The sequence below is a fragment of the Corvus moneduloides genome, chromosome 2, assembly GCF_009650955.1.
Source record: "Corvus moneduloides isolate bCorMon1 chromosome 2, bCorMon1.pri, whole genome shotgun sequence".
NCBI lineage: Eukaryota > Metazoa > Chordata > Aves > Passeriformes > Corvidae > Corvus > Corvus moneduloides.
The window spans coordinates 31803453-31819376 of record NC_045477.1 but is presented as its reverse complement, the minus strand read 5'-3'; the positions used below and the strand labels follow the sequence as shown (position 1 = coordinate 31819376).

At 43.2% G+C, this 15924-nt stretch overlaps 1 protein-coding gene across 2 annotated transcripts in view; it reads left to right on the top strand.

Moving 5' to 3' along the window:
• The first annotated feature begins 1314 nt into the window (after positions 1-1314).
• Positions 1315-15924, top strand: part of INTS4 (integrator complex subunit 4) — a 33216-nt gene continuing 18606 nt past the window's right edge. The window contains exons 1-12 of one of the 2 annotated variants that reach the window (XM_032098996.1): positions 1315-1447; positions 2124-2315; positions 4261-4378; positions 5073-5179; positions 5385-5570; positions 7387-7437; positions 8095-8183; positions 8441-8561; positions 9041-9112; positions 10107-10281; positions 12378-12583; positions 14898-15040. In XM_032098996.1, the coding sequence (XP_031954887.1) occupies positions 1394-1447; positions 2124-2315; positions 4261-4378; positions 5073-5179; positions 5385-5570; positions 7387-7437; positions 8095-8183; positions 8441-8561; positions 9041-9112; positions 10107-10281; positions 12378-12583; positions 14898-15040 (1514 nt within the window). In that variant the 5' untranslated portion in view covers positions 1315-1393. Of the gene's footprint in view, positions 1448-2120; positions 2316-4260; positions 4379-5072; positions 5180-5384; positions 5571-7386; positions 7438-8094; positions 8184-8440; positions 8562-9040; positions 9113-10106; positions 10282-12377; positions 12584-14897; positions 15041-15924 lie in introns of both variants that reach the window. The other variant, XM_032098995.1, reaches the window with a different exon arrangement.

The following is a 15924-nucleotide window of genomic DNA, read 5'->3' as shown; positions in this document are numbered from 1 at the left end:
TATTATTTATTAGCGTTTTATTAGTCTTAAGTCACTTTTAGCCAGCACATAGCTAAGTTTCTTTACACAGACTGTTATTGTTAGAGTTTGATTGGGAAAAGCAGCAAAACTTTAAGTTTTGCTAAACTAACCCTGATATGCTTCAATGAACAAAACCTGGGAGAGAAAGATGTTTTTCTAAAATCCGACACAAGAAATGCAGAATTTATAGACTACACGGGCATTTTGCCGAAACCGGAAGGTAACAGAGAGACTAACAAAGAATCTTCAGTTTGTGCTGCACAACTCCCTACCTGGGAAAAAGACAACAAAAAGACGGAGAAATGTGGACTGATTAACATGAGAAGCAAGAGTAAAAAACCAATAGAGCACGGAATACTCATTAATGAAGAGAATTGTGAAAAACGAGGTTCACTCTTTGTAACATTTTAAGGAAACAATGATGTAACATGCGAAAAGCCAACATCACAGTACATTTGCAACAGAGGGATCCGCCGGAGGGACGCGCGGTGATCCGGTCCTGCTCGCGGAGGGATCCGCCGGAGGGACTATTTGTGATGCGGTCCTGCCCGCGGAGGGATCCGCCGCAGGGATCAGCGGTGATGCGACCCCGCCCGCCGAGCTGGGAAAAACGAGGCTCGCTCTTTGTAACATTCTAAGGAAAGTTTAATAAAAGGGACAATTAGGAGACAACAGCGAACAGGGTGTTACGGCCGGGTGCTTCGGCAGAGATCCAAAGGCACACCTTTACATCCAAAAGATCGCCTGTAAAAAGACATCGCTTATTCCGTATTCATCACCATCATGCATAATTCATGAATGCTGTGGAGTTGCTGAGTATCATCTTATCAGTCTTATCTTTTTCCTTGGCTCCATTCCGTCTGGTCTCGGTTTTTTTTTTTCTTCTGATAAGATTTTCCAGGAATGCGAAGACCCCCCCCATCCTTCCCAAACTGACCACCCAAACCACAGACACTCCACAGCGTTACATTACAGAACCCCGGCAAAGCTTTTCTAACATTGAGGAACATGAAAAAACCGACATCCCGATACATCCATAACAATTCTGGAACACGCGGAAAGGCAGCACCGCAGTGCATTTGTAACAGAGTGACACCATTTAGAACCGATGAGCATTAATTTCTCTCTCTGCTCACAAAGCAGGAGGAGGTGGGAAGGTTGCCCTTAGGCCGCGTTCCGGTGAGGCCGCCGCGTACCCGGCAGCGCAGCGAGGGCCGGGCCGAGCCGCGCCGCCATCTTGGGGCCGCGTCGCCGTGGCAACGGGAGGCCGCCGGAGCACCGAGTGCGGCCTCCGGGCGGAAAGAGAGGACGCGCCTGTGGCCCCTCCGTGCGGCTGCTCTGTGCCTTCTGTTCCGGGTTGCGGGGCGGCGTCATGGCGGCGCACTTGAAGAAGCGGGTGTATGAGGAGTTCAGCAAGGTGGTCCAGGTAACACGTCCTCCCCGGGCCGGGATGGATGGCTCCGAGCTCTGCCATGCGGCGGGAGGTGCCGGCGGGTGAGGTGGAGCTGTGGGGAAAGCCGCCGGCGCAGGCCGGGGCCGAGCCTGGGAGCGCCGGCCGCCCGCCGGGCGTCGGCGTTGGGGCGGCCCGTGAGGGGTTGAGGAGGAGCGGGACGGGTCGGATTCGAGTTTAGGGAGGCTGGAGCTGCCGGAGGTGGGAGGTCTGAGAGAGGGTTTTCCCCTCCGTGTGGGGAAGGAGAGAGATTGTGCAGTCTCCCTCCCTGGAGATACCCAAGAACCGTCTGTAGGCAGCCGTGTGCAATGTGCTCTGGGACGACTGTGCTTGAGAGGGAGGTTGGAGCAGATGATGCACTGTGGGCTGCTCTCGGCCGGTGGGAGTGGGAGAAGTCGTGTTTGCCGTGGGTTGGTTGGTTGGTGTTGGAAGCAGCATTTGACCCAGGCCAGGGTGGGGAAAGGCCGTGCTTCCCGGGGATAGGGACTGTCTGGGCAGGTCACTAAGAGCCGCAGCGGTCTGAGGGTGTATTTCTTGCTGAGACAGATGAAGGAGAGGCTAGTGCTTGCCGTGGGCCTCCCCATGTTGACTGTGGGAAGGAGTGGGTCTGGATTTGCTGTGTTTCTGAGCCGTGTCCCTCTGCCCACAGCAGCAGCATGAGGAGCTGTCCACCAAGAAGCTGCGGCTGAGCAAGCCCAGTAAGTCAGCAGCGCTCCACGTGGACCTGTGCAAAGCCACCTCACCTGCAGATGCCTTGCAGTACCTGCTCCAGTTTGCCAGGAAGCCCGTGGAAGTGGAGAGTGTGGAAGGGGTTGTCAGGATCCTGCTGGAGCATTATTACAAGGTGGTGAAGCTGGGAGCCAAGCATGCTTGCTCCTTGTGCTTGTTTTCTTGGTGTGGGATGTTGAAGAGGGGCTCCCAGGCTCCTGTGTTGCTGACTCAGTTGCCAAAAGCCTGGGCTGAGAGTGAGGGACTGCAGCCCTTTACCCAGGTGTTTCTGATTGTGTTACTTGGTCCCTGTGCTGATGGTTTCAGGAGCCTGTGACAAGGGTGTGGAAGTGTTATCCCTGCACATGGGCTGTGTGGAAGCTACCTTGGCAAGGGACAAAAGACATGTCAAGTTTTCCTGGGAGCCCATCTGTCCAGAGCTGTTTCAGCTTCTTCTAACTCTTTCCTGACTGCTGTTTCCTTACCTTGGTCTTCATTTCCTCTAGCAGTGGAGAAACCTTTTAGCTATTGCTTATGTTGTGAAAAACAGCACTTTTTAAGTCATAGAATCATGGAATGGTTTGGGTTGGAAGAGACATTAAAGATCATGCACTTCTGCCCCCCCTGCCATGGGCAGGGACACCTTCCACTAGACCAGGTTGCTCAGAGCCCCATCCAGCCTGGCCTTGAACACTTGCAGGGATGAGGCAGCCACAGCTTCTCTGGGTGGCCTTCTCTGGGACAGTACCTCACCACCCAGTCAGTAAAGAATTTCTTCCTACTACTATCAAGTCCATGAAAAAAAGTGTCAGGGATCAGTCTCTTCTCCAATTAACAAGCAATAGAACAAGCAAATGGCCTCAAGCTGTACCAAGGAGGTTTAGAGTGGGTATTTGGAAAAATTTCCACACTGCAAAGATTATTAAGCTCTGGAACAAGCTGCCCAGGCCAGTGGTTGAGTCAGCATCCCTGAAGGTGTTTCAAAGATGTGTAGATGTAGCACTTGGGGACATGGTTTAGTGGTGGACTTGGCAGTGCTGGGTTAAGGGTTAGATTTGATGATGTCAGATGGCTTTTCCAACATAAATTCTGTGATTCTATGAAATACAGAGTTCCTGGACAAATAACACATACTATTTGTGCTTGAAGTTTGTTTTGTAGCCTGTGTTAGAAGAGAGACTCATGAACCTGCAGACGAGGTCACACTGGCAAGAGCACAGTCTGTTACAGAATGCAACTCTTAAAAATACTGCTTTTAAACTGCTGTAGCTGACATTATTTTACTTAAAGACAAAATCTTCAGAAGAACTTGCTTCTTAGTATCTCTGTAAAACTTGCACTTCTGATCCAGGAAGCTGACCCTGAAAGCTGTAACTGCAGTGGAAGTTATGTGATGATTTAGTTGTTTGTACTGTCATTGTTTTGTTTAAGATGGTGCTGCAGCCTCCTGCTCCTTCATCCCTAAATATTTTGGTAGGGCAGTCCCCATGCAGTGCTGATGACAGTATCCATTGTTCAAACACATAACTTCAACCCTAAAAAAACGCTTCTCAGTTCAGTTGAGAAAGGGACTACTCCCTTTGGTGTCACATTTGTCACTTGGAGGCTGTGTGTGGCACTAAAGTCTTTTTTTAAACCCTTGAAAGATACAACAGTTGGAACGGTGAAATTCCTTGTTGAAAGATGGAGTATTTGTTACTGTACTATTTCTGCACCTCTGTGTTCAGTGTTGCACAAATGCTTGGCAAGATCCAAGTGTGACATCCAGATGACTTTTTGTCTTTCTGCTCTGTATTGGATATCCTTGGCAATACAATGAAAGAGGAGCTTCCAGTTATGACCAGGAGCCTTGTGTGCAAGAGTCTGTAGAAGCCTCAAAATGAATCTTTAAAATGCATGAACTTTGGAAATTAATTTTAAAATAATATTAATTGATGAGGCTTACTTATGTAATTATCACCTGTGACAGTATTTGCTGTTTCTTAAATAAGTAGATGCATGCAGGTAATATATGCTGCTATTTTTTTTTTCCTTTAACCATGCTGTTTTGGGGATTTTTATGGGGTGTTGTTTCCTTCCAGGAGAATGATGCCTCTGTAAGACTGAAGATTGCATCCTTGCTGGGATTGTTGTCAAAGACTGCAGGATTTTCCCCAGACTGCATTATGGATGATGCCATTAACACACTTCAGAATGAGAGTAAGGCTCACTTTTGATGTGGTGCTTGAGATCAAGGTGGAATCGTGCTGTCAAAGCATTTGGGACATGGCAAGGCCTTACATCTCAGGTGTATGATTGGAGATTGCTGGTTAGAGTATTTATTTTCTGGTTTTGTGAATGATGACAGATAACACCGTGTTCTGAGGAGGAGAAAAATGTTCCTCTGACCTGCCTGCTGTATCTCTTTGTTGTAAAGGAGTGCAAAGTTTGCTTTTGCATCTCCATGTGAGAGCTGTTGCTTCTGAAGTTCTCTGTTGTAAAGGACAGTTTTGCTTGAAATGGAAATGTGTTTGAAGAGGAGTTTTTTTTATACCATGCTAGAGGCCAGCTCACCAAGCTGTACCAGCAGGAGTGTAGCCAGCAGGTCAAGGGAGGGTATTATGGCCTTTTACTCAGCACTGGTGAGGCTGCATCTGGAATAGCTTATCCAGTTTTGGGTTCCCCAGTGCCAGATTAGTGCTGGTGAGGTTGGGTGAGTTCAGCAGAACCACTGAGGTAGTGGTAGAGGAGTGGAGTATGTGATGTGCAAGGCACAGCTGAGGGAGCTGGGCTAGTTCAGGACTTGGAAGGAGAAGGTTTCAGGATGGCCTGCCACCATGGATCAGTCTGTGATCCTGTAGCTGGTAAGAGTTCAGCAAAGTGATCCATAGCCTTTCACTGTCTTGTTTTGCAGAGTCTCACCAAGTCCTTGCTCAGCTGCTGGACACCCTCTTAGTGATTGGCACAAAACTCCCAGAGAATCCATCTGTCAGGATGAGGCTGGTGGAGGTAGCCTGCAAGGTGAGGTGGCCTCCCTGGGGCCAGGAACTTTTGTTGTTGCCACAAGACAAAAAGAAAGGTAGTCAGTATTTAAATTATTTTCATTTTTCTCAAGAAACTGTTACAATACCAACGTGAGTAACTGCTAGGAAACATAAGATGATGTTTCAAAGGGCTGAAAGAAGGGTAAGAATCCTGTTCCATCTGCTTGTCTCTTGTTCCACAGCATCTGACAGATTCTTCTCATGGTGTAAGGAATAAGTGTCTTCAATTAATTGGCTGTCTTGGCCCAGTGGAAAAAGGTGTTGCAAAAGAGGCTGAAAGCCAGGCGGCCAAAGATGTGCAGAAGATCATAGGAGATCATTTTAATGATCAGGACCCTCGTGTTAGGACTGCAGCTATAAAAGCCATGGTAAGTGTTGCTAGTACAGTGGAAGAAATGGTTTGGGGTTGTATAAGGAAGCTGAGAGGGGGCTGGAAACTAATGCAAAGAGGTTTGGTTTAGAGACCATTTTAATTAACTTAGTAAAAGTCCATTTAGTGTATCAAAATTAGCTGGAAAAGTAAGATAGGTCTTGAAATATGACAGTAACATGAGATCTCAAAGGGCATTTGAGTGAATCATAACTTCGGTTTCAGCTATTGCTGAAGAAGCTTTTCAATTTGTGGACTCTTTTGAGTGTGTATAGGCTTTTCTTTTAGTGAGAGATTTATTTCTTGATTTATTGTTGGTTAGCAGAACTACAATAAGCCTCTAGTGCTCCAAAGTGCAGTAGGTAGCTGCTTATGACAGGAAACCTGCATGATAAGTCCAGAAAGAATTTTGTTTGTTTTAAAGCAAACACTTATATTTTGCCTCATGTTTGCATTCATTAGCATTCTCTAACTGTTCATGAGATATACTATATACTGTTTTTTTGTGTGGGAACCCTTCAGAAGCTTTTAGCTTTGAAGAAATGCAAGCAAAGACTATGCATTTCAAAATATTGCTTAATGTGAGTTGTCTGTGAGTTTATGGGGATGCAGAAGTTTCTCTATTACCCTTAAAGTTGATAACAATGTTCCATCTAATGTGATGGTCAACAAGGATCTTTGAATTAATGTTACCAACCTCCAAACAAAGAAGGAAGATGCATTTGAGGAGATCAGATTGCACTTGAATCTCTCTGAAATCTCCCTCTGCTGGACATTGTACTTACTCATCCTTCACAGAATCATTTAGGTTGGAAAAGACCCTTAAGATCACCGAGTCCAACCTTTAACCCAGCACTAAGCCCTGTCCCTAAAAGCCACATCTATATGTCTTTGAAATCCCTCTGGAGATGGTGACTCTGCCACTGTCCTGGGCAGCCTGTTCAGTGCTTGACAGCCCTTTCCGTGCAGAATTTTTTCCTAATACCCAATCTAGACCTCATCTCGGTCCAATTTTTGTTGGTACAATTTTTTGAAAGTAATTTGCATGACTTTTGTAATTGTGTTCAGCCAAGTCCATAGCAAGATTTATGACCTTGAGTTTATAATTATAGCAGAAAAAAAGCTGTCTTTCTGTTGTTTGAAGTATGGGAACATCTTGTATGAATTCAGGGTCACTAACCACTTTTCAGCATTGGTGATCATAGTTTTTTCTTGCCATGTGTTTGTGGGCTTTTTCCTTTAAATCTGTGTTGTACTTTGAAGGATATAGAAAAGAAAATATTTCTGGTTGACTTTATTCAGCCAGATACTGTTCCTCTGTTTATAAGCCAGATTCATGACACTGTTACTCTAAAACAAAACAATGTAGGACAGTTTGCTGTCCCTGTGATTCAGTAATGGAAAGATTTCCAGGGCAGGAATACTCATTGTCAATACTACTTTTGAATCCGTGTTTCAGGAATGGTAGGAATTATTTTGAGGATTCCTACATCTGTTTTAATTGTGGTTGAATATGGCTAACACTAAAGAATTGTTTGAAGGTTGGGAGAATGGACAGACAGTGTATTTGTATAAATTGCTTTTCCCTAATCAAAGTATGAATGACTCTGAAGCTAAACAAACTATACTGAAGTCAAGGATATTATTTAAAACACTTAATGGTCAAGATAGTGCAATATTTTAATTATAGCAAGCAATTGAGAAATGCAAGCAGCTGAGTTTACTCAAACAGAAAAACAGTGGTGAAAAGTTAGTCTGTGTCCCTTAAACCTATAGTTACACTTTGTTGCATTGTTGTTTTTTTTTTCCTGTAGCTACAGCTTCATGAAAGAGGATTAAAGTTACAGCAAGCTATTTATAGTCAGGTAAAACCTTGTATTTGTTTTGTACTTGTTTGCATATGTTTTTTTGAATTCTCTGGCAGTGTATTTTGTGAGGAGGAGGGCACTGAGCAGAGGCGGAGTATTTTGCACTTAGGTTGCCAATATTCCTTGTTGTTATATGGCAGTGGAAATAAAAGGGTATTTTGCATCCATGGTGCTTAAATGCACTAAGGCATATGCTTTGTTATATATTGTTTGCTGGGGAGGTGATCATGGGAAGGGCAAAGCGTGATGAAGTCATTCCTGTCATCTGGCATAGTGGTAAAGTCTTAAATAGTCCTGAAGGCTCAAACCCTTGTTCATTGGAGAGTCCCCACGAAGCCTGTATTTGTTATGTCAGTAAAGCTGTGCAGCTGCAGCCTGTGTCAGATCAGGTCTATTGCAGACTCACATTTCATCCTTCCTCCATAGTACAGGCAGTTCTGGAGTTTCACACCATGTGCCTTGGTTGACTTGATTAGGACTAGTCTGCCTGATGGAACTTGGAAACACTAGGGAGTGGAAGGGAAGATTGGATTCATCTTGATTTTTAATCTGTCCTGACTGTTTTGTGGCAAGAATGCTGATTACACTGTGGGAAGTGAATGACAGCTCAGCTGGAGATGTTTCAGGAATATTGGACTGTGAATCTTCTTTCAGGCCTGCAAGCTCTTGGCAGATGATTATGAGCAAGTGCGCAGTGCTGCAGTTCAGCTGATTTGGGTCCTCAGTCAACTTTACCCTGAAAGGTATGTCCTGCATGCACTCTCCTCAAAGTACTGGCCAAGTAATCATCCTCATCCTGAGAGTTTTGTGCTAGTAGGTGTGAGGAGTAGCTGTTAGGAAAGTGATGTGTACAAATGGCTGATGCCTGATGGGAATGCACTGCTGCAGGGAAGTTTGGTTCCTGGTATTTGTTGCACATTCACAGGAATTCAGCATAGTTGTTTCTTATTGATGCCATCCAGTATGGAATGCAATCAACAAACTGATTTCTCTATGTCAGCATCGTCCCTATTCCTTCTTCTAATGAAGAAATTCGCTTGGTCGATGATGCCTTTGGAAAAATTTGCCATATGGTTAGTGATGGTTCCTGGGTTGTAAGAGTACAAGCTGCTAAGTTATTGGTAAGTTGCATTCTTTTCTTCTCTAGCAGAGAATAGTCCCTCTTAAGTTACTTTACTTTTCATATACATTTGAAAAGAAAAGTGGGAGGATGTTTCAAACTGTATAGGTAAATTTCTCCCAAAATTGTGAGGTGAATTCAGCTCAACTGTGCAGTGATTCTTTTCGTGAGAGTAGATGGCTGAGCATTAAAGAAAAAAAACAGATCCCTGTCGTAATTCCCTGCCCCTACTTCTCTGCCACAGGACATATGAAGCAACTGAACTCAAGAAAAGCCATATTAACCTCAGTGGGAAAATAAGATGTTCTGCCTCTTAAGTTCACTTTTTTTAGACTCTGACGTACAGTAGTGTCAGGCATTACACAAAGCTGTTAGAATGAGTGGGTAAGATTGGATACCCTGTTGGGATAAGTCAGGAAATGATATATATGGTGGAGTTCAGAATAATCCTGTTTCTTCCTTTTGATTTTTTTTCTTTAGGGTTCTATGCAACAAGTTAGCTCCCATTTCTTGGAGCAGACCCTTGACAAGAAGCTCATGTCAGATCTGAGGGTATGTAAATGTTTGGGTTTGTTTTCCTGTGTGTAGGTACTAAAATGACACAAGAGGTATGTTAATATTGAGTGTGCTTGTTCACCTTGTCCTTGCCTGAGGGCTGTTGAGAGTTAATTGGTGATGACAGGTTTTGTTTTAGATTAAAGTCAATGAAGCAATTGCTAGTTTTAGATTTCATTAACGGAGCATGTAAGAAACAGCTCTAAGCTATTCAGGTTTTGCAGCAGCTGAAAGGTAAATGTTTGTGGTGTTCTGATAGGTTTTTTGGCTAAAAGCTTTGTTCATTGTGTATGAAAAGATTGCATCCTAGTTCTAGGAGCAAGCTCATGGAAACATGCTGCAAGATCTGATCAAAAAACATCACCATTTCAAGAGACATGAGTAGCTAAAGGCTACTTGGCCCTGTAGGCAAGATTTTTCAGTAGCGTTCCTTCCTTAAGCAACATGCTCAAGGTTATGTTAATTTTTTTCTGTCTACAAAAGAATGGTGAAGAGCTGCTGTTTTTTGTGGACTGCTTTGTAAAGGCTGTTAAAGTGCTGCACAGCTTTATTTAGAGTGTGGGGAGAAAGGAGACAGCCTAGCAAGCACAATGAATGAATATGGCATTTTACACATTGCTGACCTCTGGATAGTATTGATAGCATTGAAGTATTTAATTGCAAAGTTGTAGCATTTTTGCCGATCACTTATTGGCTTCTTAACTAGATGGGCCTTTGTTCTGACCCGGTTTGGCTGTTTTTATAATGGATGTCTAAGAATCTGTTAATTGAAATGCATTTGTTATTATCCTTTCCCTACATCAAAACTACAAAGAGTGACTGGCAGTCAGAAATAGCTGTAGAAGGGCAGGTACTGTTTGTTTTTCTTAGCACTTGCCTGTGTGTCAATGTCTAAGCCTCCAGCTACATCTGTTTTCAGATCCAGTTTAATATTTTGTTGAATCACCTTTTGAAGTTGACATGGTTGTAACTGAAACCCTTGTTTGGCCAGAGGAAGCGCACTGCACATGAACGAGCCAAAGAGCTCTACAGCTCTGGGGAGTTTTCCAGTGGCAGAAAGTGGGGAGACGATGCTCCCAAAGAGGAAATCGATACTGGTGCTGTGAACTTGATTGAATCAGGAGCTTGTGGGGCTTTTGTTCATGGCCTGGAAGATGAGATGTATGGTAAGTGTTAACTGGCCATGGAACAGCTAAAGGGAGAGATGTGTGTTAACTGATAAGCATCATTGTGATCTCTGATATGGCAGTTGTTTCAAAGGTACTGTAGTGTTGCATGGAATTTTGGATAGAAATGTTCAGTTGAGTAGCCAAAAGCAAATAGCTTCCTAGAAATGGTAAAGTTTTAGTAACATATACGGTAATAAGTGGTTTGCTTCTGTTCTGCAGAAACCCACTGGGATTATTTGTTGGTTTTGTTGACTTAATTGTAATAGTTGCGTGTGGCTCTAAATTGGCAGTTAGTTGCTGCTGTTTGAAATTGGTGTTTTGTCAGCAGGAAAAAAATTTCATAGAATCGTTTAGGTTGGAAGAGACCTCTAAGACCATAGAGTCCAAATGTTAACCCAGCACTGCCAAATCCCACTAAACCATGTCCCTAAGTGCCACATCCAGATGGTTTCTGAACACATCCAAGGGTGGTGATTCCACCACTTCCCTGCACAGTCTGTTCCAGTGATTGACAACCATAATGTTTTCCCTACTATCCAATCTAAACTTCCTCTGGGTAAACTTGAGGCTGGTATTTGCATAAACCATGAAAATTCCAAGCTCTGAATGTTCTTTCTGAATTTGCCTTTAATGTTACTGGAAGGACGAGGTTGAGTTAAAATGTACAAAACCACCATAACGAAAATATTGCTGTAGATTGTGTTGTAAAAGTTGGATTATTATTCCATGACTCCTGCAAATAAAAGCATGTTTTCCCAATAGCTAAACTCTCCCTGAAGCTTTAAAGTGCACTTTTTTTTTTTCCTAGTAACAGTAAAAAATGTTTCACTGGTTTAGCCCCTTGACCTGTGAAATAGTTCTCTAGTTTCTTGTGCCACAGGTCTTGTGTCAGTATGATGCTGTTGAGGAACGTGGATAAAATGATCAAATGTGGAATATACACAGATCTCTCTCTCTCTCTCCACTGCAGCATTTTTAAATACTGCTGAGCTCCCCCTGCCTGGCAGCACTGCTTCATGTCTTGAATTCCGTGTTGTACCTTAAATCTGAATTAGTGTGTCAGCTTAGGAGAGCAGTATCGGCAAAATGTTTCTCTTCTCTTAATACCTGGGTCTTAATGACCATGGAGACTCAGAGTTGTGACAAAAAGCTTCATTACTGAGCAAGCAGGGGTCTTGCTGTCTGTGCCTTTTCGTACTTAATCAGAATCCTGAGGAGTCAGAGGTCTTCTTTAAGAACAATAGGCCTAAAAGCTCCACACAAGTTCAAGTGAGTGTTTTCAAGGTAGCTAATTTGAGTGAAAAATGTAAGTATGTTTAAAACATTGTTGCAAGACATCAGATGAATTACCATTTTTATGATTCTAGCACATAAATGTTATGGAAGCTAATGAGGATGATTTTAGGGAAGAGAATCTCACCTCTGCCTAACCTTGTTATATCTGGGTATTCTTCAAATTCCTGCAATGTTTTATAGCATAAGTACACTCAGGATGCTTTCTGATGCTTTTTTTACTTTCATTTGAATAATTTTAATATTTAGATGGCACCTTTTTCCTTTGTTTTGAGGAATCTGAAGTCAGAAAGCAGAGGAATTTCATTCTGTTAACTGCCAAAATGTTGATTCTCTGGGGCTTTTCAGCAATTTGTAAAGTGCTACGTAGCAAGTTAAAAATGCAGTGAAAGCTCCAAGCAATTAAAATGTCAGGAAGAATAAAACAACCCCAGTTTAATTAACTAAATGAGTTTGCTTAAAATACCAGTGTTGATGCTATGCTTGCAAAGCATGCTATGAAATACACGGTGTTTATTGGTGGGTTGGAGACCTGTTTGTCACCTGCAGGTCCCTTTTGCAGATGTTTATGGCAGCAGCAGGGGCTCTATCAGAGGTGAGACTTTTGATTTGAAGACTTGCCTGTGAAAAGATCCCCAGTGGGTCCCTGCTTAGGCTCTGTTGCCCTCAGCATTTCCTTAGCATCTCCTGTCCTTAGGCCAGCCCTTGAGTAGTACAAGACCTCGCTGTTGGGTGCATGTCCTTTAAAACCAGACAGTTTTAATTAATTGACAGTTAATTCCCTGCTCCTCTTTTAACAGAGGTTCGAATCGCTGCGGTCGAAGCCCTGTGTATGTTGGCTCAGTCCTCGCCTTCTTTTGCGGAGAAATGCCTGGATTTTTTGGTTGACATGTTTAATGATGAAATTGAGGAGGTGAGGTTGCAGTCAATACACACAATGAGAAAAATTTCCAACAATATCACGCTGCGGGAAGACCAGCTGGATACTGTGTTAGCTGTCTTGGAGGTAAGAGATTCTTGAGGAGGGCAAGAACTGCTCTCCTGCTTGCTTTGGGGTGCTTAATTATGTACTGCTAATCAGTCCCTTCCTCTGAGAGCAAACCCACCTTTTTGTTGGGTTTTTTGGCTCTTTAAACACTGCCAAAGGTTTCTAAAATCTGGTACCTCGTGAGCCCCAGGACAGTAGAATAGTTCTGAAAGAGACAAATTTTAGATAGAAACTCCTCCTTTGATCACTGTGCTGTTGCCTCCATGTGTTTCCTTCTGTCTTGTGTTGTGCTCCAGCACTCTGCACCACTTCATGTTGAATGCAGCTTCAATTTCTTTCTACTCCCTTGACTCAGCCGCTTTGGCTACAGCTTTGCTCAGCAAGCAGAGCTGGGCCATGGGCCTGAGATCTCCTTTCTGGCTGCTCAGAGAGTTTGTCAGTGCGCTCTGCCATACGATTTTGAGTTTTCCCAACCAGCATCCTCCCAGTCAGTGCTCAGCCAGGATTCAGGGAACAGCACGAGTCAGCTGCTCTTCCTGGTTGATGAGGTTGATCCAGGAAGAGGAAGAGATTTTGGCTGTGTGGACAGAATTATGTCAAACTGCTTCCTCTTAGACCTGATTGATTTGCTGAGCTATAGCCCCTGAGGCGCTTTTTTTTTCATCTGCTGCTTGTAGTAGGCAAGTTTCTGCTGCTTTTGGGAAGTGTCCCAGCCTTGGGAGGTGCTGCAAATCCTCTGTTTCTGTCTCTTCACCTTCTATTTCCTTGACCTAGGGCAGCAATTGCCACTCCCAGTTGTGCCTTAGGAAGAAGCAAACTAATTAAACCTATTTTCTCAGTCTGTAACAAATGCTGTGGAATGTGATCCGGATTTGCAAATGCAGCAATGAGCTTTAGGTGCCTCACGTTTTTGTCATTATTTGCATTTGTTTAAGCTGTGGACGTGTGCATTGAGGTATGAAAATGTCCTGGTTAGGCTGGGCTCTTCTGTCCTGACTTGCCATGTGTGATAAACCCTAGATGTATTGTGGTTTACATTATCATAATTATCATAATTATCATCAGACATTAGGATAGTGTAAGTGTGAGAATTATTAACATTTTAATGGATTTATCTGATTCTGAAAGATGCTGGTGCTTTTCTGTAAAATCCCTCTTCCAGTGCAAAAATAAAGGATGTGGAAAAATACTATTAATTTTGGTGCCTAAATTGGATCCAGCAGTGTAAATATGGATCTCTTGGGTGTTGGGGGTGACTACTTTTTTCAGAAGTTACTGCTTTCATTTCATCAGAGTAACTGTACCAGCTACTCCTTGCTTTTCTAACCAGACTTTGGAATTTGCTTTCCCTGTTGTCCTTGATCTCAGTTTCTGTTGAGTTGTGCTCACCTCTGTCTCTTCATGGTCTTCTGGCTCATTTGTCTTGGTACCACCTTTCTAGTGGGCTTTCTTAGTGGTCTGGAGTGTTTTATGTCTGTGGTCATTTCATTCCAGTCCTTAGAGTTTGTCTTCTCTGTGGTCATAGTTTGTCTTAGACCACCAAAACCCCTTTGATCATCTGTGTGTGTTGGCTGTCATTTAAGAGCCTTTACAAGAGGATTGCTCTTTCTTATTTTGTGTAAGACAGTGATGGATGAGCTGTTGATAGTTAGCGAATTATAATTTCAAAAAGGTAAAATCCACCATTGAAAAGCATCCAGCTCTTGTATCCTATCAAATTTTCGTGTTGTGTCCAGCAGCACCAGGCAAATGCTGATAGCAAGGAATGTGGTGATACATGGATATGGAATGTCATGATGGTTTTTGGCAGAAGGAATGTCATTAATTCAGCTGAATGTTCTAGTCTGTCCAGCCACTGACATGTCCTCAGTGTTTACTCAGACCCTCTGGAGGCTGGTGACTGGGCTGAAAGCCTGTGCAGTGGAGCTCCCTGTGTTGAAAACGATAAAAGGCTGCTGTGAAAATGCCAAAACAATCTTTGGTGATTGTCTTACTGAGCTGCCCAACACCTTCCTTTTCTGTGACTGCAAAGATACAACATCAGCCAAACCAAGTAGTGATTTTTGCTCTGCTTGAGCAGGTTAGCGGTGAAGCAGTTCCTGTTCATTCCAGTAAAGGAAGCACAGAGGGGGATGAGACCAGGAGAGCCTGCAGCACTTGCCTGGTTACTCCATCTGTGCTTAGCTCTGGTAACTAGAAACAGACAGTGCTTATCACAGACCTCTTCTATTAACTCAGCCAAGGAACAGAAGCTGCCACCTTTAAAGTGAATGTCTGTGCAGGCACATTTCTCTCAGCACTCAGCAGTGTCTGGGTTGGGTTTTTATTTTAGGATTCTTCGAGGGACATTCGGGAAGCACTGCATGAACTGTTGTGTTGCACCAATGTTTCAACTAAAGAAGGCATCCATCTTGCACTGGTGGAGCTGCTGAAAAACCTGACCAAGTATCCCACAGACAGAGAATCCATATGGAAGTGAGTGTGTTCAGTGTCCTTGTGTGTCTGCTTACTTTCCTATTCTTTTTAGTAAGTGAGGTGTTAGGAAATACTGAGCTTGCTAAGGAGCTAACAGGTGTAGAAACTGGTGTAGAAACTCTGTGTTGTTCTTGCTTGTCAGTACTTGCCCTGGGAATCCAGAACTGATGACCACTCATGGAAATACCACCCTATTCCAGGCACTCAAAGCATTGACAGAAAAGATTAATTCAGTTTTCAGTTTAAAACCTGATGTCTTCTACACAAGTGTTTTTGCTTACTTGACTCTGTGTTAAATAGTAATATTTACCAGCAGTTGACTATATCAGATGTGCTAAGTGGATTGGCTGTGTGACATTGTGCTGTCCGAGGAAATTTTTTCTGTCTAAGCAAAAAGAAGGAACTTCTGTGTCAGATTTTTTGGTTGTTTAATGGAAGCAACAAAAGAAGTGGTGCTCCACAGACATGGTTTGAGATGGAATTCTTAGGTATTATTGGAAACACATATGTTAGCCTTAGCTTCCTTTGACTTCCAGTGTACTTTTACATTGGTTTTGGAGTTTGGTGGAGTTTAGGGGCTTTGGGTTTTTACCTCCTAACTTCCTTACTTCTGAAAAAAAAAAAAAGGCACTCATTCGTTAGCCTTTAGTATAACAGCTTTTCCTGGATTGCACAACTCCAAGTGTTAAGTATTTTTTGGACAGTTTAAATAAAAAGAAATTTAATACTGCTTGTCCTTTCAGTTTTCTTGGATCCTATAAAATGTTAATGCAAATGGTCAGTTGTAAAGAAACAGCTTGGACAGCAGGATTTTTCTTGCTGACCGTCTCAAAGTGTTGCTGCAACATAAAGTAGTAATGCTTTAGAAGGTTGTATTTTGAAAT